Consider the following 21,488-nt stretch of genomic DNA (forward strand, 5'->3'; position numbering starts at 1 on the left):
CTAACCAGTACATAGTTTTTGCTTAAACACCTTTTTTTGCCATTTTTTCTGATTCAAGCACAGACAAATATATGCTGATGCTGAAAACCTCTCTCTAGTAGGAGATTCTGAAGTTCCATTCCCTATGGTGCCACAGCACAAAACCTCAGCTCCACGTGAGCAATGCACAGCCTCCTCCTGTGGTGAGTTACCAGCTCCTGACCCGGCAATATAGGCTTCTCCCACTACTCCTGGGACTTCTAACCACTATCTCTTATGGCCTAAAATAAATGACAGCCTGTACCACAAACAGCCTTTGTGCCATCCGGCTACCACTTCTGGCCTCAAACATAGTTGCTTTTCCCCCAGTGGCCCCCTACTCCTCCAGGGCATCTTCCTATTGTGGGCTGTCAGGATGTCAATCATGTTATACAGCTTCAAGATGATCAAAACACTGCTGGGTCTGCTGTTCATCATTTACAAACCCAGCTCCTCCGACTCGATCCTTTTGGGAGCTAACAAATCAGTTTTCTATGACAAATAAAAAATGTTCTAGCTTGTAGGTTAAAAAGATACTTAAAAGGTACACTACCTTGCATGTCAGAGAAAGGTGGATAAGTTGAAACTGGTTAAAACAATTCAAACAGTCAAAGCCAATAACAGCAGAACGTACAAGAAATCCTGCACGAAACCGCCGGCAGTTGTCTGAGCGCCCAACGCTAACCTTGTTGCCCATCTGCCGTAGGAGCCATTTAACCTATACTACTGTGGTGAGTGCAAGATTTCTTGTACGTTCTTCTATTATTGGTTTTGACATTTGCTATTTGCTGTTGTCCTAGCACAACCGCTGGTCATTTTCCCCAAATACTCAGTGTTTATCCAGGATCCATTGAATACTACTGGGACATACAAGTTGTGGTGCGGCTCTGATCCCTGCTGCATGTACAATTCAAACAGTGGCCCACCTTCTTCAGCCCATGTGCATAGACATGTGTGTAGCATTACCCATAAAGTTAAAAAAATAAGGTCAGTTCTCAAGGGGCCCAGCAATGGATTAATCTGGGAATTAATAGGTTTAAAAATTCACTGACTTTATTTTATATTCTAATAAAAAATAATATGTTTAATTAAATATGTATCTTTGTACAAATTACTCCTACACCCATTTACCCAATATACCTCATATAGCATATACAATTCACATAGCATGTTCAATTCATACACTACTATTGTGTAAAGTTCATAAAACAAAAACAAAATAAATAAAATGTCAGAAAAAAAATCTAATGCATTCTTTGTCAGCTGCTATTAGTACATTGTGCCCCTATAGGTCAGTTCTCACTCTATCCTCAGTATATTGCATTGAAAACCACAGGTCTTTTGAATGGATGCAGCTAATTTATGTTTCAATGGGTGGGGTGGCTCATGTGTGGCAGGGAGGAAAATGGAATTATGGGATTTGTAGGCCAAGAAGAAAACTCAAAAAGGAAATACCAGTTCACAAAAAGCTAGCCACAGTGTTATGGTAATCTCACAACATAGCATTTAGCCCCAAGACAAGCGCAGATCCTTCCTAAGCATGTCCATTACTGTCTGCCAGGTATGTACTAAAATCACCTTATGGTGGATCACCCCTTTAAGGACACAGAAAATTAAATTTTTGTATTTAAATGTTTTCCTCCTCGCATTCCAAAAATCATAACTCTTTAATATTTCCATCCACAGACCCATATGAGGACTTTTTTTTGTGTGACCAATTGTACTTAGTAATGACACCTTTTCTTTTACTATAAAATGTATGGCAAAGCAAAAAAAATATTATTATTGGGGGAAATAAAAAAGAAAACCCAAATTTTGCTCATTTTTTGAAAGTTTTGTTTATCACGCTGTAAACTTTACAGTAAAAATGACATGTTTACTTTATTCTGTGGGTTAATATGATAAAAATTATACTCATTATACCTCAAACAAAAGTATGTTTAAAATTGCCCTATTTTGACCTCCTATAACTTTCTATAACTCAAAACGTTTTATATACGGGGATGTTTGAGGGCTCATTTTTTTCCGCTAAGATCTGTAGTTTTTTATCGGTACCATGAATGCGTATATGTTATATATTTTTTTGGAATATGATGTGACAAAAAAGCAGCAATTTTGGACTTCTTTTTTAACGTTTACAGCGTCCACCGAATAAGATCATTATATTTTGATATTTGGAACATTTTATGTTTTTGAGTTAAAATGGGAAAAAGGGGCCATTTAATTCCTCATTGGGGAGGGGCTTTTTAAAGTTTTTTTTTAAGTATTTTTTAACTATTTTCTTACACTTTTTATATCCCCACTGGGGACATTTTTTTGCAGTCTTTAGATTGCAGATACTGATAAGTGCTATTGGCGATCTACTTCTCTGAAGTAGAAGATGCCTGGAGGATGGACAGAGGCAGATGAGGACCTCTATCCACCCCCTTGGATGATTGGATTCCCGTGGATCCCCCGTGATTAGATAGCCCAATTGTGCCATCAGCAGCCAGTGACCCACCGAGCATGATGCGAGCACAGTTACCGTATATACTCGAGTATAAGCCGACCCGAGTATAAGCCGAGACCCCTAATTTCAACCCAAAATCCCAGGAAAAGTTATTGACTCGAGTATAAGCCTAGGGTGGGAAATACCTCATCCCCCCCTGTCATCATCCAGACCCGTCATTAACATCCTCATCATCCCCTTGTCATCATCCCACACATCCCCCCTTCATCATCCCCTTGTCATCATCCCACACATCCCCTTATCATCCCACACATCCCCCCTTCATCATCCCCTTGTCATCATCCCACACATCCCCTTATCATCCCACACATCCCCCCTTCATCATCCCCTTGTCATCATCCCACACATCCCCCCTTCATCATCCCCTTGTCATCATCCCACACATCCCCTTATCCCACACATCCCCCCTTCATCATCCCCTTGTCATCATCCCACACATCCCCTTATCATCCCACACATCCCCCCTTCATCATCCCCTTGTCATCATCCCACACATCCCCTTATCATCCCACACATCCCCCCTTCATCATCCCCTTGTAATCATCCCACACCCCCCCCCCCTTCATCATCCCCACCCCCTTCATCATCCCCACACCCCCCCCTTCATCATCCTCTTCTCATCATTCGCCCTCAGTGGTCTTCAACCTGCGGACCTCCAGAGGTTTCAAAACTACAACTCCCAGCAAGCCCGGGCAGCCATCGGCTGTCCGGGCTTGCTGGGAGTTGTAGTTTTGAAACCTCCGGAGGTCCGCAGGTTGAAGACCACTGCGGCCTTCAACATGCGGACCTCCAGAGGTTTCAAAACTACAACTCCCAGCAAGCCCGGGCAGCCATCGGCTGTCCGGGCTTGCTGGGAGTTGTAGTTTTGAAACCTCCGGAGGTCCGCAGGTTGAAGACCACTGCGGCCTTCAACATCATCCAGCCCCCTCTCACCCCCTTTAGTTCTGAGTACTCACCTCCGCTCGGCGCTGGTCCGGTCCTGCAGGGCTGTCCGGAGAGGAGGTGGTCCGGTGAGGAGGTGGTCCGGGCTGCTATCTTCACCGGGGGCGCCTCTTCTCCGCGCTTCCGGCCCGGAATAGAGGCGTTGCCTTGACAATGACGCATAAGTACGTTGGCAATGAACGCACCTCTGCGTCGTTGTCACGGCAACGTGACTATTCTGAGGCCGGGCCCGAAGCGCTTAGAAGAGGCCTCCCCGGTGAAGATAGCAGCCCGGAACCACTATCCCACCGGACCACCTCCTCACCGGACAGTCCTGCAGCACCGGACCAGCGCCGAGCGGAGGTGAGTATTCAGAACTAAAGGGGGTGAGAGGGGGCTGGATGATGTTGAAGGCCGCAGTGGTCTTCAACCTGCGGACCTCCGGAGGTTTCAAAACTACAACTCCCAGCAAGCCCGGACAGCCGATGGCTGCCCGGGCTTGCTGGGAGATGTAGTTTTGAAACCTCTGGAAGTCCGCAGGTTGAAGACCACTGCGGGTGGGGGAGTTCACTCGAGTATAAGCCGAGGGGGGTGTTTTCAGCACGAAAAATCGTGCTGAAAAACTCGGCCTATACTCGAGTATATACGGTAAGTACCAGGGCACCAGGACGTATGTTTACGTCCTAGGTCATTAAGGGCTTAATGGCTGCGATAAGTAACCATGGACTGTGGCTTGCAGTAAAAGTTCAGTTGCTGATGTTGTAGTGAAGAATAGATAGTTTGCTAGGATTGACAAGTTGAAATTTCCCTTATCTTTTTGTCATAATAAATCCTTTCTTAAAAAGGTTACAGGCTTAGAATCTTAGGCAACAACCTCCTCTTTAGCTTAAGTGGAACATTGGTTAATTACATTAGACAAGTATTACAAATCTGACAGTACATCCCTTACATTGTTAGCTATAGACAGTTGAGAGATGTGGAAACAATACAATATCATAGACTTGACAGGTACCCCTTTAAAGTTGCCCAACTTTTTATAACTACTATACTTTACACGTCTCCTTAACCTTGTCACCAAAGAAAGCAGCTAGAAAACAATCCTTGAATGAATAACCCTCCTCTTGCTCCCTTTCTGTCTTGCCAACTGAGGGCTCAAACCAGAAGTTAAAAAGTTCCTGGGTGTAAAGTTTCTTGTTCATAAACATTATGAAACTATTTAATGTTTCTGTTGGGTTAATTTCTGATAAATCCCCTATAATGTCCGTATTCTCCATCTTGCTTTTAGTATGTAAGGTTCATCGAGATCGGAATGCCTCTTCATTTGCTAGAGAATATGTCTCTAACATCATTCATGGCAGGAGATGAGATCCCAGATGCCATGCTCAATTGTTACATTACAGTCATTCTAAGCCTTACAATAGCCTTACTAACTCACTTGCCGACCAGCTGAATGTTTGGCTGGCCCCGCTTATCCTAAAGGATCAAGCAGGCCTTGTCTTTTTGAAGTGATTAATTTAGTTGAAGCTGCAAAAAATGGAGGTTTAGTTGTTATTCTGCCTAGCTTGAATGCTGGGTAGACCTCTGACCATCTGGACTGGCCATTTATGTTTTGGGAAATAAAAGGTTATGACTTTATGAGCCTTTTTGTACAGGCTCTGAAGGCCGTCTACTCTTTTCCAAAGGCATCAGTGAATCTACCTTATGCACATACCAAATTTTTTGCTATACATACTAGTATCCCCCAGGACTACCCTTTATCCAATCTCCGCTATGTCCTGTGTGACATTTTAAAATCCTCAATTATGCTGACAACATAATATAGACTTTAGCTATCCTCTTGACCATAGCTAACTTCCTAAGCTCCACTTAGTCATAAATCATTACAGCTGCTTCTTGGGATATAAAATGTACCCTACCAAAGTGGACACCCTTCCTATTATTACCCCCCTCCCTAGCATGAATCTTTGATAAATCAAAGATGTTTTTTTTTAGTTATAAGTTTATGATAACATGTTTAATAGAGAAGGGGAAGATGGCAGAAGGAAGAGGTTGAATATTTTAGGTGGGTGAGTGATGACAGCATGTGAGAACTGTGAGGTGCGTGGGAATAGGTTTAATAGGGAAGGTAGTGGGGCAGGAGGAAGAGAGGAGCTTAGAGACATCTTCTGCTGTTGGGTCAAAGGCTGAAGGGGAAGAAGTGTGGGAGGAAAGAGGATCAATACTGCTTGGGGACTGGGAGATCATTTTATGCTGGATGTCAGTTCTAACTTTATCACAGAGGTCAATGATAGACTCTTTTCACCAGACAGACATTCTTCACACCTAGAGCATCACTAAAAATGATTTCTGTAACCCCTCTTAATCAGCTTTTGGTATCATCAGACCGCTTACTACTTGTAATCTTCATGGAAATAACAATGTCCTCTAAAATTATTAATTTTGAACATATATGCATACAGGGATGCTACATTTTATATCTTAAAATAAAACTAAATACTTTTATTTTAAGATTTCCCCCCCATACTGACATACTTATATGATCAGAGGGGAGAAATATTGGGCTAGGAATTACCATATAAACGTATAAAGAAAATTGAATTAAAACTGCTTATAATTTTGCTTTTTAGTACAGCCTTGGCTGCATTCACCTGTACGGGGAGACTGGAAGAGGTAGATGTTGGCTGGATGAATGTTGGGTCAACAGCAATTGAAGGTATGTGGGCACCTTTACATGAGCTGATCACGTATTGTGTAACCTGATACCAACAATCAAGCAGGTTTTTAACACATTAGTTTAGAACCAATGGAGACAATAAATGTATTGTATTCAATAGTTGACATTCACTTTATCTACATTCATATTTAGCTATACAAATCTTTTTCACCGTAAAAATTGTCAGCAAGCATTCATCTCCCATTGGTATTATTACTCAGTTTTTAAAGCCTTCGAGTTAAAATCATTAATAGTTTTTCTCAAGGGAAAATTTTGGGAATCAAAGATATTAAAATCTATGCGGACAATAACCTTTCAAGGGCTAGAGAAGTGAAATTCAGCAATAAGAACGTCCTTTTTCCTGAAGCTCTGAGACAGGTGAGTGACAAAGCTGCAAGCTGTGCCATTGTCAATGATTGTACAAACTGCTGTGGGCATATGGAGGGCGGCTGAAGGTCAGAGTAGTCCAGAAATCATTGGCACAGAAGGATGGCTGTGTGCCCCCTTTGTGTATCTCAATACAGACAGATGATAAATCTGCAACGAGGCAGCCTGAGCAAACGGGAGAAAGATATTGATAGAAAGGGTCACGTGCCAATAGAACAAAAGAGAATGTACTTTCTGAGAGCTGTTGAAACCAACTGGGATAATTAATAAAAAGAGAAGTTAATTTGGATGAGAGAGATGACAGAATTAGAATAATTAATACCTAATGATAGACTGCTGGAGTCCTTTGTCCTTTATGCGAAACCCTTGGCGGCTAGAAATAATTATCTGCCGCAACACATTACCAGTGAGCGGTACAGCTGTGGCGTGCCACCATATAAACTCCCGAGGGTACCCAAAATAGAGGGACATAGGCTTTGTAGGAGTTCTGTTGACTATGAGGTACACACAGAAACAGAAAATGTTCCACATTATGGCCACAGTGGGACAATATTGCATAATATAAATTATAGGATTGAGATTCCACAATTGCAGCTTTATATATATATATATATATATATATATATATATATATATATATATATATATATATATATATATATATATTAGAATGATATTCAGAAATATTTATCTAATTTTCTTTTTAGTTTCTTATATTTTCTCTCCTTAATCATCTCTCTTCTTTCTATGGTCATCTCAACTTATAATAATTGTGATAGTGATGAAATGTTTTTTCTTTTTACTGATAAATATATAAAAAATACCTTTCCGTGGATGTCTTCTGCAACCAACTTCTCATAAATGGTCCTACTAAATTATATTTAAGTAATACTCTCCAAAGAGTGGATGGCCAGTGCAGAAAATGGTTCTTACTTTTATGGACTGGGACATAAATGGAAATCGATGGTCAGCCTATTGATTTCAGTGGGATGAAGTGTTATGCTTCTCACAGCATTGAGCACAGCCAGAAGGGTTGCAAAGAGCTAATCTTTGAGGACTTTAACACATAACCAAGCCATATACCCAATTGTATGAAACAAAATGGCCTAACATTGTTTTAGCAACTTAGCCATTATCCATCATTGTCCTAAATATGGTCAGTTTTTTAAGCACGTGCCCATGGTCACCTCAATGATTCATAGCTACAATTATTTACTCATCATTCTATTCTTGAATACCTACATTTTCTTTTATGTTATTGGAAGCCCTCTCTTCATTCAGGTGAAATAGTTTTAGGTTATAGGAACACAGAGTAGCATATTGCATTTTCACGTATTTGCTGCAGAACAATTATAGGCATAGGAAGTCATAGGAATTTTTTTTAACGTTTGTTAATGTACAGTGGAATAAAAGATGACTGGGCTATTTAAATATATTGTCATAATAATGAGCCTTGTTGACAATTTGGATTGGGAGTTTGGCCCTCCCCAAACAATCAGTACAATAAGCTGGGAGAAATGTGCGCTTAGCGCATTGTCTCCTGGCTCTGTCACATGAAGGAGGTGGACTCGTAATCTAAGCCTATGGGACTGTTTGCCTCATATGCTGATTAGTTGGGGTCTGAACCATCAGACCCTGATTGACAAGAACTTTTTACATGTCCTTAGGAAAGGTTCACTTTGACTACAATCATGGAGCTGCAGTTCTTCAAAATTTAGAAATATTCTTTTAACAAGAAACCCAGAAGGCATTCATGAATGCAATAAATAGATGGTACTCAATTATAGAATGTCTTGGGTCTACAATTGCAGGTGCTATCTGTGTAACATGTATAATGTAATCTATTACCGTATAAAGAGCCAAAATTTCTATTTATTCTATTCTATTAGCTTTAAGCCTTTGGGAAAAATGTAAAGGCAGGTCTATAGAAAGAGCAGAAATAACTTCGGTAGTGGTAAATACATAATAACATATGAGATTAAGACATATAAGATTATCAGCATGTGTTGCATTTTCTATGTAATTAATTTCATAGACAAATAAGTGCACAATAAGAGCTAAAAGCACATATCTGCTATATACCTGACCTCTTTAGATATAAATTGGACAAGAAATATACTTAGCTAAGAATCATTTACCATCAATGGTAATATTTAGGGATGAGCGAATCGAATCTGACGAATCTGAATTCGTGCGGAATTTCAGGAAAAATTTGATTCTTAACGAATGCGAAAATCACCGTAATTCAATCGTGCAAATCCCTTCATTAAACTCGATTCAGTGCAGTCTAGGCTCCAGGACATTTAAAATAGCAGATCCACATGTTAGGGCATGGGGCAAGAAACTCTGGGAAGGCAATAAAGTAACCTGTATGTACATCTAAGTGGTGTACCATTTTGTTCCTGTTAAAGTGTCAAGGGCCTAGTTACTGTGAAAGGCCAGCCAAAAGTACACACCTTCTGGTGTTGTAGACAAATATTGTTTTAAGCATAGTGGAGCATAGTGCATACCACATTTATACATCTATGTGGTGTACCATTTTGTTCTTGTTAAAGTCTTAAGGGCCTAGTTACAGTGAAAAGCCAGCAAAAGTACACACCTGCTGCTGTTCTAGACAAATACTGTTATAAGCGTAGTGGAGCATATTGTACTCCCCTCATATATGCACTAAGTATGTCAGGCAGAGAACATGCACAGAGGAGTGGTAGAGGCCTAAATTCATCAGGCACAGGCAGAGGTGGCAGCAGACTAGAAGCGAGTGGAAGCAGGAGTCGCCTGAGCTCCTGGTATCAGCTAGCGGTCGTGTCTCAACCAGCAACCCATCTGCTGTCATTGACTGATTAACTCGGTCATCCTCTTCATCACAAGTGTCATCCCACACCCCCCAGTCAACAGTCAGTGGGTTCCTGTCTTCCAATTGCCACTGTCCTGTGCTGTTTCCTCCCCCATAGAAGTATCTTGTGCTGTGGGTTCAGCTCCCCTTTTCAGTCAGGACGATGTACTAGAGGACAGCCAACAGCTACTGCCCAGCCAAGAAGTGGAGGAGACATCCTCCTCTTCCTTCACTTAGTGGGCTTGTAGTGATGAGGAGAGTGGTGTGGTAGGTGGTGTTGGGAGTGTTCAGGCTCGTGAAGCAGACACTGTTGAGGAACCTGAGGAGGACATCAGTGACATGTTGACACAACTCTATGATGAGGAAGCCGATCTCACTTGGGAGCTGGGTACAGAAGAGGCTTCATCATCATCAGGAAAAGAGGGTGGCAGTTGAACCAGCAAGGCGGTAGCATCGCTGGGAGTCAGCATGGTGGCAGCAATGGAAAGTCTTGAGCCAGACGTGCCCAGGGTAGACCAACTGCTTCGCTGCAGCCTACATACTCGAGAGGTAGTGGAACAGGAGTCCCGGGAGTTGCCGCCAGTAGGAGTCAGTCAGTGCAGACTGTTGGGGGGGAAAATCAGCTACTCTGCGGTGTGGCAGTTGTTCATCAAGTATCCGGAGGATGTTAACATGGCCACATGCAAAAAAATATCTTTAACCCCTTAAGGACTCAGGGTTTTTCAGTTTTTGCACTTTCGTTTTTTCCTCCTTACCTTTTAAAAATCATAACCCTTTCAATTTTCCACCTAAAAATCCATATTATGGCTTATTTTTTGCGTCACCAATTCTACTTTGCAATGACAGTCATTTTACCCAAAAATTCACGGCAAAACGGGAAAAAAAATCATTGTGCGACAAAATTGAAGAAAAAATGCCATTTTGTAACTTTTGGGGGCTTCCGTTTCTACGCAGTGCATATTTTGGTAAAAATGACACCTTATCATTATTCTGCAGGTCCATACGGTTCAAATGATACCCTACTTATATCTGTTTGATTTTGTCGTACTTCTGGAAAAAATCATAACTACATGCAGGAAAATGTATACGTTTAAATATGTCATCTTCTGACCCCTATAACTTTTTTATTTTTCCACGTACAGGGCGGTATAAGGACTCATTTTTTGCGCCGTGATCTGAAGTTTATATCAGTGTGATTTTTGTTTTGATCAGACTTTTTGATCACTTTTTATTCATTTTTTTATGGTATAAAAAGTGACCAAAAATACGCTTATTTGGACTTTGGAATTTTTTTGCGCGTACGCCATTGACCGTGCGGTTTAATTAATGATATATTTTTATAGTTTGGACATTTACGCACGCGGTGATACCACATATGTTTATTTTTTTTTATTTGCACTGTTTTATTTTTTTTATGGGAAAAGGGGGGTGATTCAAACTTTTATTAGGGAAGGGGTTAAATGACCTTTATTAACACTTTTTTGAAACTTTTTTTTTTGCAGTGTTATAGGTAACATAGAGACCTATAACACTGCACACACTGATCTCTCATGCTGATCACTGGCGTGTATTAACACGCCTGTGATCAGTGTTATCGGCGCTTGACTGCTCCTGCCTGGATCTCAGGCACGGAGCAGTCATTTGTCGATCGGACACCGAGGAGGCAGATAAGGTTTCACTGCGGTGGTCCCGAACAGCCCGACTGAGCAGCCGTGATATTTTCACTTTCACTTCAGACACGGCGGTCAGCTTTGATCGCTGCGTCTGAAGGGTTAATACAGGGCATCACCGCGATCGGTCGCGGGTCCCGGCCGTTGATGGCCGCAGGGACCGCCGCGATAGGGGTGTATTCGCCGTATAAGATGCACCGACTTTTTCCCCCCAGTTTTGGGGAAGAAAAAGTGCGTCTTATACGGCGAAAAATACGGTACATCAATAAATGTTGTTAGACATACCTTTAACATAGCCTTAGCTTATTATACACAATACAAACCACCAACTAAGTACTATTTTCATAATTGTTACGCCTAGCGCTCCGGGTCCCTGCTCCTCCCCGGAGCGCTTACAGCGTCTCTCTCTCCGCAGCACCCCGGTCGGTCCCGCTGACCGGGAGCGCTGCACTGTCATGGCCGTCGGGGATGCGATTCGCACAGCGGGACGCGCCCGCTCGCGAATCGCATCCCAGGTCACTTACCCGTCCCGGTCCCCTGCTGTCATGTGCTGGCACGCGCGGCTCCGCTCTCTATGGTATATCCACTGCATGTGCGAAATTATTACATATTTTATTGATACTTTTACACTTTTGTTATCTTATTTCAATCGTTAAAACCTGTTTTGTGATAATACAATGTAGGACACAAATATTGCTGGAGCCGGCAATGGACGTAAATATACGTCCTGCGTCGTTAAGGAGTTAATCTTTTCAATTGTGAGGCCCTTTGGTCTGGTCAGGCTGCCGCCACCTCCAGGCTGTGTCATTCTGTCACCATATGGTCTCCTCTTGCTACTGCCACCTCTAGGATTGGTCATTGTGCCGCCATATGGTCTCCTCATGCTGCTGGGACATTACATAAAAATTTTAAATAATAAATAAGCATACCATGTGTGCAGGGCATGGCGGTGTCACACTGTTCTTCACATGGTTTTCCTCAGAGAATGGAGTCACACAGGGGAGGAACTGCTAAAAGTCATTCATCAAGAAATCTAATCATGGCTTACTCCACGATAACTGGAAATGGGAACCATGGTAACCGACAACGGGAAGAAGATCTTGTCTGCACTGCTTCAAGGAAGCCTGAACCATGCGCACTGCATGGCACACATGTTCAATCTGGTTGTCAAGCGATTCCTGAAGTGTAACCCCTTCTACAAGACATCCTAACAATGGGAAGAAAACTTTGCATGCACTTCAGCCACTCGTACACCGCAAAGCACAACCTCCTTGAGCTGGAGCTTCAGAACGGCATCCCCAACATAGTTTGATTTGTGATGTTTCCACACGTTGGAATTCCACTCCACATGTTGAACCTACTATACGAACAGAGAAAAACCATCACCGATTTCTTGATGATCCAAGCGGATAGGGGGATTCCCCTGTGTAACTTCAATGTCACTTTAGTCGCCAGGATTACGGGATGAATAACGTCATTCCACAGCTTCCTATCCTGCAACACTTGTTGGAAACGATCGCTGGTCAGGGCACTGGTGACGTGGCGCCTACATCCTAAGGCCACATGAGCCCTGTGGGGGCTGAACTGGAGGGGGGGACAGGACAGTGGAGAACAGGCAAGGTTTTGCTAAATGAATGGTTTTTATAGTCACCTGACAGGAGAGGAGGAGCAGGAGCAGGCTGTGGAGCTACAGAGTGATGAGGATGATGAGACAGAGGACCCAGACAAACCATGGCCATGTGGTCTCCTCATGCTGCGTGCACATTAAATGAAACTTAACCTTAATCTGTTTTAAATCTTCAATTTAAATTTTCCAAAATATCTTTAATCCTTTCAATTGTGAGGCCCTATGCTGCTGCCACCTCCAGGCTGTGTCATTGCGCCACCATATGGTCTGCTTATGCTGTTGGCACTTTAAATTAAACTTTTAAAATTGTAATCTACCTAAAATCTTCAATTTAAATGTTCAAAAATATCTTCAATTTTTCTATTGTGAGGCCCTATGGTCTCTATGGACTGCTGCCACCTCGAGGCTCTGTGATTGTGCCTCCATATGACTCCTTTTTATATTGGGTTTTGTGGTCAGTATTAGTTCAAAGTAAACGCTTCAAGCACTCGGGACATTAAACTTGTGAATCTAATCAAAATCTTAAATTTAAATTTAAAAAAATCGATGTAATCTTTTCAAGACCGAGGCTCTATTGTTGTCGATGTCATATTTTACCTATGGAATTACCACAAGAATCCAATCAAACAGGTTGGAGCGATAACAATGAACCATAACTGATTAAATGAAATATTTGCACTTTCTTAGTCAGGGGGCGCCGAGAGGCAGGGGCTGGAACAAGTGGTAGCTCACCTGGTGGAGGACCGCTAGCTTGATTTTAAGATACAAGTACCAGCTTTTTCACTGCAGCCACTTCTAGTTTTATGGGCCCACTTATCCAATGGCACAGAAGCTGAATGTGCTCTTGCCCAAGTTGCTGGGACTGCAGTCTCTCCTTTTTGAAGTGGACATGGGGGTGCGCTGAACGGTAGGGGTTGGGACAGGCAGTAGATGGTCTCGCGGCAGACCGCCAGCCCGATTTTAAGATACAAGCTTTTTCACTGCAGCGACTTATACACTGCAGCAAATTGTACACTATTGGAGCTGAAATTACCATGGCTGCTGGCACCAGACTTGCCCTCCAATGGGTCCTCAATAGAGATGAGCGAATCAAATCGGACGAAGCATATTTAGAAAAAATTGACTCCTCTCTAGTAATCATATATTACCTATGGAATTACCACAAGAATCCAATGAAACAGGTTGGAGTGATTACATTGAATCATAACTGATTAAATGAAACATATGCAATTACACACAGAGTAAAACAGTTGGGGGGTGGGGTGGGGGGTCTTAGAGGCAGGGGCTGGGACAGGTGGTACCCCGCCAGCACAATGTTCACCAGAATGGGTACTCAAAAATTGAAATCAATTCAAATTAAATTTTATAAAAAATTACATACATTTATTTTTTTATTTTAACTCTTTAATCTCTTCAATTTTGACGCCATATGGTCTCCCTGCTGTCACATTCAGATGCTCTGCGGCAGTTATTCTAATAGCGATGCCTGTAATCTGCTTGTCATACCTAATAACAGTATTATTTCTTTTTCCCGGCATATGGTACCTAATACCGATACGGTCCATATGCCGGTCCTGTGATTCTGGCAAACAGGTGATTGGCAGGTGCACCCTACTGATCTGATATTGCTACCTTATCAACAATACATTTTTTCCCAGAAGACCCCTTTAAACTGTGTTTGTGCCAAAAATGAACATGGGGTAATCCAACAAGTCACTTGTAAATTTGGAACACAACACCTTAGATGGCAGACAGTATTTATTGAGTCACATCATGTTTTTACCAATACAGGACCGCATATGGCTGGGGGGAACTAAAACCTTACGCTCCCGTATCCCTGCTGTATGCCGCCCGTTTGTAATTAATTTCAATGAGCCGACTGGAGTGAAATGCTGACTCCGGTCAGCTCATTTTTGCCCAGTATGCGGTTTTCCACTGGACCTCAAACCGTGGTCGACTTCGGTATTAGGTATGGTGGGAAAACCGTATACGGGGCAGAAATGAGCCGACCAGAGTCAACATTTCACTCCGGTCGGCTCACTGAAATGAATTACATACGGGCGACATATGGCAGGGATACGGGAGCGCAAGGTTTTAGCTCCCCCAGCTGTATGCGGTCCCTTATTGGGAAAAACGTGATGTGAACCCAGCCTTAGACTCCTAATATCTTCAGATCATGAAAGTGTCATATGTCAGGTGAATGGCTCAAAATCAGTCACCTAAACATGGCCATTACTGCATTTTTTTCTTTTTATGTGAAAATGGTCAAAGTCATAAGGCAAACAAACTTGACCAGACATAATGAGGGGAATTTATCAATCTGATTAGACTGTTTTTTTGGTCTTAATTTGTTGCAGGAAAAGTCACAGGCTGGTCCCGTGCGACTTTTTTCTGCCACATTTCATTTAGACTGTTTAATTTTTCTGACCATGAAGTGATCTGATTTAGATCACTTTGTGCAGTGGTCACTAATTTATCATGTGCGGTTTTTCTGGGAAATCTCGCAAAAAAGTAGCATGGGATAGATTTAGAAGAAATCACAGGGCAATTCAACCCTGCCCTATATAACTCTATGCAACAATTCCGTGTGACTTTTAATACAGTTGCCGCACGGCCCGCCACTGCTCTCTGACACTTAACCAGAATAGTTCTGTGGGCATTTATCAACGTCCGTGCACCATTTGATAAATTTCCCCACGACTCTTTTGCTCTAAAGTGAACGAGAAGCAAGTACAGATTTCATAAATGCCCCCTCATTATGAGCCTAAACTTTACATATTGATGACTCACTGCAATTCCTGATACGTCACCTGTATAATTTTAGTCCAGACTCCTTCTCCAGCTTTGCCCAGAGCTGGTAACTCTCCTCCATCATGTCGGTGTAAAAACCTTCCGCATATGCTCTACGAATTATTCGTGTCTGCCCATGAGAGCTGCCTCTGGAGTGGGGGAGGGGGAACTGAAAGAAAAATGAATTTTTTACTAAATGGTATTCCTGCCAGGAGCACAATATACAGGTTCCTTTTATGTTATGTGATGTTAATGTCCCTGTACTTTCTATTCTGTCTGACTAATTATAGTCATATCATACATCCTTGGTGACCAGATGTCTTCATGACTCAAAAGAGATATGACATTCAGCTGAAGAGAGTCCCATGACTACCAAGTATATCTTATTATTTTTCAATCTCGGTATCTCGATGTATACTGCTGTGTAAAATACATTAGCATGCTAAAATGGGTAACTTCCAGACCTATTTTCCATCATAAGAATCATTTGCCTTCTATGTGCGCCTCCCTGGTGAGCAAAGTTCAAGGTCAAATACATATTAAAGAGAAATAATAATCCCTTTACCAACCATTTCCTTTCTTCCAAGTGTGGCATTTACAGATAATTCTCCAGACGTTTACAATCCTAGGTATTAAGGATAAGTGCTATGTTCATGGCTATCCAAAAATTGTCACTTTTGAGACTGGCAAGGGAGAGGTTCACCGCTTACTAACCCTGAGTGCACTGCAACTGTATAATCCAAGAAAAATATTATTACAACTATTGTCTCTAACATGACCACTCTCATAGCAGGAAGCGGACAAATAGTCAACATTATTTGGCTAGCTTTTTCATCTTGCGCAACAAATCATGATCAGGAAAAAAAAAAAAAACTGCAGAAGCATAGAGCATTACTTACCTGTCTGCCCCAGTTCTGAAATAACCAAAAATATGTGGTATCCCAGTAAGTTTTTCAGGACCTGTATTGTTAATCACATGATTATGTCAAATGTTTAAGTCATATGATTGTATTGTTACCCTGAGAACACCAGTGACCAGGTGACCTCACTAGTAACCTATGGGCTCCTTGCACAGCCCCCCTTTATAAGGAAGGGAGGAGCTGCAATCTCTCCCTTGTAATTCTCTTCCTGCTGAGGTCAAGTCCAGTTATCTCTCCCAGTGCCTGTGTCCAGCCATTGGAGGCCTCAAGCCTAAAGTCTGCAGCCACCTGTTAATTGCAAGTAAGCTCAAGTCTTCTAATAGTCAGTGATCAAGTGAGTTAAGTCAAGTCTACTGTCTAGTCACCGTGGCCTGCATTATAATCAGTCTACCTACAGCATGTCCCAGCAAGCCTGCAAGGTTTCTCTGTGTCACTGGTCACCTCTCTGGGATACTGGCTGAACTGTATAAACTGCAACACCTGTCTAACCTCAGTAAAAGCGACCGTTACCCTTAACCTCACCTTGGACTCTTTCTTACCCCTGCCTAACCTAGGACTAGCGGTACTACCTTTGGGTGGTTACATAGGGAAACCACGCCCTGGCATCACAAACACGAAGGGGTTAATACCATCTACCCCTGGGCAACACCATCTTCCCCTTACACCTCACCTCACACCCCGTGGCTCACCACAAATACATTTGTTTTGCGGGTATGTAGTCCTTCTACATTCAATGTCCTCTTACCACTTCCTGGTTGAGCAGTTGCTCAGTTCTACAAATCCCAGAACTCCCCTTAGTTCTTCATCACAGTTCCCCATCCTGCCTTCTACCCTCCCGCAGAAGTCCTGTCATTTCCCCACCCAGAGCTGCTGCAGAACATTTTAGTGTACAGCAGACTATTACTATGCCTTCATTAAATTTGCAGCCCATGCTGTAATCATTTACTGTCTGCTCCTCTGCCTGTGGCACTGTTCAGCACAAGGCAGCATGCTGTAAACACACCTTATTCTTCTCTATATGTCCCAATAAAGATATATGAGTATATGAAATGGTGATGTAGGCTCAAGGGGCTGGTGATGACATCTCTCAGAGGGGTATTCTAAAAAACCTATTTGCCAAAAGGAAACAAATGAACTTAATAATACAAGAAGAAAGATGAATAGGAGCAACTCACCCAAGACCCAAGAGGAGGTATCAAAGTCTTTACTTTATTGCATATCGTGCAGACATAGATGCAGGCCAAGGGGAGCAGATGTCACAGTGGGGGAGTAGCAGGCAACGGCGGGCCATGGTCCGTATCGTGCTATCAAAGCACTTCGTCAGGCTCCTGCTTTGATAGCACGATACGGACCGTGGCCCGCCGTTGCCTGCTACTCCCCCACTGTGACATCTGCCCCCCGTGGCCTGCATCTATGTCTGCACGATATGCAATAAAGTAAAGACTTTGATACCTCCTCTTGGGTCTTGGGTGAGTTGCTCCTATTCATCTTTCTTCTTGTATTATTACCGTATGGACTGTACTGCACTGTGTGAGCACCACCCTCAGCAAGCACATTGCTTCCTATGCTGATTCCATATTAACAGGAACATATACATACCTTTCCAGCCCTATACTACTAGTGCCAGGTCTTTTGCTTCTACTACATTAATAAACAAATGAACTTGTTTCCCAACAAATGTAAGATAAAACATAACTTTTATTAACATATTAACATAAACATGACATCAGGACAACTAAAGTGAAATTAAAACTGATCTTTCCACATCTCAGTTATTTCATTAAAATAAGTGCATATACACTAATATGCATGTATAATTATGGAAAGGGAGGAAGATGAATAGGGCTATTCTCTTTCCTCTCTTCCCATAATTCTAAATACAAATTAGGGTATATGCGCTTCTCTTTATGCAATAGCTAAAATGTATAAGGAGAAATAATTTTTTTTTAACTTTATTTGTTCTGATGTCACATTTAAGATGACACGTTAATAAAAGTTGTGCTCATGGCTGCAAAAGTTGCATACGTACCTGTACAGTTGTTATTGACCCTGCTATAGCAGTTGAAGTGTGCCATAAACCGTGTCCGAGGCCACGCCTATAGAGGGCATACTCTGTAGATAGTAAAAGGGAGGGTTGGAAGGGTTCTTCCAATAACAAACGTTATATTCCCACACCCCTTGCACAAATACAGGCTTAACACTTAGGTTTTATTTCACATTTTAGGTCATTTATTGCCTTTTGGCAAATAGGTTTGGAGAATAGTAACTGAAGACTTGAGACAAGATCCAGCCACACCTCCAGAGGATGATTTGTTGTTTTGAGAGAGAAGGAGGAAGCGGGTGTCAGGATCCGGACTGGTATGCGGGGAGGATACAGGGAGTGGATCCTCTGTGTCAGTGAGGCGATGATGTGGGTCGTACCGGGGGACCGGTTCTAAGGAGTTACTGGTTTTCACCAGAGCCTGCCGCAAGGCGGGATGGACTTGCTGAGGCGGTAACTCCCAGGTCGTATCCCCTGATAGCGACTCAACCTCACTGACAGCTGAGACTGGCATGGTACACAAGGACAAGTCAAAGGCAAGGTCAGACGTAGCAAAAGGTTAAGGCAGGCGGCAAGGTTTCTAGTCAGGGGCAACAGCAAAGGGTCTGGATACACAGGCTAGGGATACACACTAAACGCTTTCTCAGGGCACAAGGGCAACAAGATCCGGCAAGGACAGGAAGGGGGAGTGGGTTTTTATGTGTTAGGGAGTGATTGGAACAGATTGGGCCAGGCACCAATTAATGGTGCACTGGCCCTTTAAATATGAGAGACCCGGCGCACGCGCGCGCGCCCTAGAGAGTGGGACCGCGCGCATCGGGACTGAGCAGACAGAGGACGGGGCAGGTGAACAGAACGGGATGCGACCCGCGGGCAGGCACGTCCCGCCGCGTGGATCGCATCCCCGCCGAGGGAATCAGAGCAGCGCTGCAAACAGGAGATGAACGCTGCGAGCGCTCCGGGGGAGGAGAGGGACCCGGAGCGCTCAGCGTTACAGCGGGGAGCTGCTGAGAACAGCGCTGAGAATGAAAAGACTACACAACTTCCTGGTGAGGTGAATCAAGCAAAAGCATACTCAATCCAGGACAATTTGTGATAAAACTTTATTAGTGAGTTATATATTTTGTGGTGACAGTTTTATTTGAATACCATTTTTTGATACTGGAATACCCCTTGAAGGGTGTGTTTATACAGACAAAGCCTATGCTTTCTCTGGGCATGGTCAGCAAGGAGGGGGGCAGCCTTGAAGCTCCCATTGATTTTAATGGGTGCTTTAGAGCCTAACCAGTTCCCTTCTCCTACTGAAGAAACAGGTAGCTGGGTTTTTTAGAGTGACACTGCAGAATATTTCATGCAGAAATCATCAGGATTTCCTTGCCAAATACCACGTGGGTTTTACATGTGTGAACGCAACCTAATGCCAGAAACCTGAGGTGGACTGGATGGCTGCAGCTCTGCAAAAGTGGAGACATTTCCAAAGTTGAATATTGTACTTCTGTTATTTCAGATGTAAAGAGATGAATGGGACTGTTCACCTACACAATCAATATCAGCTAATGTTCATAGGATAGCTGGTAAAACGATCATTTTATGGTAAGATATCAGAAACTAGCTAAAAAGACTGTAAACTATAACATTGCCTCCTTAAAGCAGACACAAATAATAGACATCACTTTCATTGCAAATCCTACAAACTCGGGGGTCTATCATTCATTTTAGGACAGTGGATGATTTATTATACTCTGCTGGTACAAACTCATTAGTTCCCTTCAGTGCAACATATGGGGAAGCTGGTTCTGTGAGTGCTAAATGGAGCTGGTATAAAGTGATGAAAGACCTCCCCTGGAAGGCTGCAGGGAACGGCATTGTCTTCCTAAAAGACATGTGTCACGCATCCGATCCTAAAGAACAAAGGTTTCAGTTTACATGTTTTTTATGCAATCAATTTTTTTCTGACTGATCGTTACCTCCATCACCATCACGGGGTCGGCTGAACACACTTGCTATTTCTAAAGTTGAAGCAGAGTCTATTCACATGAGCAGAATTTCTGCACCAATTCCGCTTCTGCTTCCTTGGCTGGTTACTGGCGTGTGGGGATTTTGTGTCGAATTGGTGCGGAATTCATGCGGAAATTCCGCATGCGGAAATTTAAATATGTGGAATCCCATAGAAGTCTACTGGGCTTTCATTTGAGGCGAAACTCCACCCGTGTGAATAGACCCTTAGGCTAGGTTCACCCTACGGAATTTCCGCCTGCAATTCTGCTTTGAAATTGCAGGCAAAAATTCCGCTCACTAAAATGTATAGTATAGTGAAAGGGTTTCCGTTCACAAATTCACACTTCATAATTTGCGAAGTGGAATTTGTGAACAGAAAATCCGCTTTAAAATTTCCGCATGAAAAATGGCGTTGCTCATTCTTCAGGCGGAAATACTTGCGGAACACATTGCAGTCTATTGGAGACTGCAGTGTCCGCGTGGTCCTAGTGTGGTCCTAGCGCTGGCCACACTCTGGGCAAAAATTTTCTGTCCAGAGATTCCGCAGTGTGAACCTAGCCTGAGGGTCTATTCACACGGTAGAATTTCCTCAAGTGGAATTCCGCTGGCGGAATTCTGCCTCAAATGAAAGTCCATAGACCTCTATGGGATTCCACACTTCTGAATTTCTGCATGCAGAATTTCCACACCAATTCCGCACCAATTAAACATCAATTCCACATCAATTCCACACAAAATCCGCACAAGCCAAAAACCACCCAAGGAAGCGGAAGTGGAATTGGTGTGGAAAATCTTCCCATGTGAATAGACCCTTAGGCCCTATTCACATGGCAGAATTTCCTCAAGCGGAATTCCGCTTGAGGAATTCCTCCTCAAATGAAAACCCAATACACTTCTTATAGGAGCCCACACTCCCATTCACACTTCTGCAGAATTTCCGCTTGGATTCCACCCCAATTCAGCACAAAATCCTCAAAAGCGGAAGCGTAATTGGGGCGGAAATTCTGCCATGTGAATAGGGCCTTAGGGACTATTTACACGGCAGAATTTCCGCTTGTGGA

The 21,488-nt window shown here is 42.8% G+C and overlaps 1 protein-coding gene across 1 annotated transcript in view; it reads right to left on the reverse strand.

The window, feature by feature from the left end:
- PIPOX (pipecolic acid and sarcosine oxidase) overlaps window positions 1–21,488 on the reverse strand; it is a 155,598-nt gene that overhangs the window by 110,782 nt on the left and 23,328 nt on the right. The window contains exon 2 of the mRNA XM_056559050.1: window positions 15,489–15,637. Coding sequence (XP_056415025.1) covers window positions 15,489–15,637 — 149 coding nt within the window. The remainder of the gene's footprint in view (window positions 1–15,488; window positions 15,638–21,488) is intronic.

This window comes from Hyla sarda, chromosome 2, assembly GCF_029499605.1.
Source record: "Hyla sarda isolate aHylSar1 chromosome 2, aHylSar1.hap1, whole genome shotgun sequence".
Classification (NCBI taxonomy): domain Eukaryota; kingdom Metazoa; phylum Chordata; class Amphibia; order Anura; family Hylidae; genus Hyla; species Hyla sarda.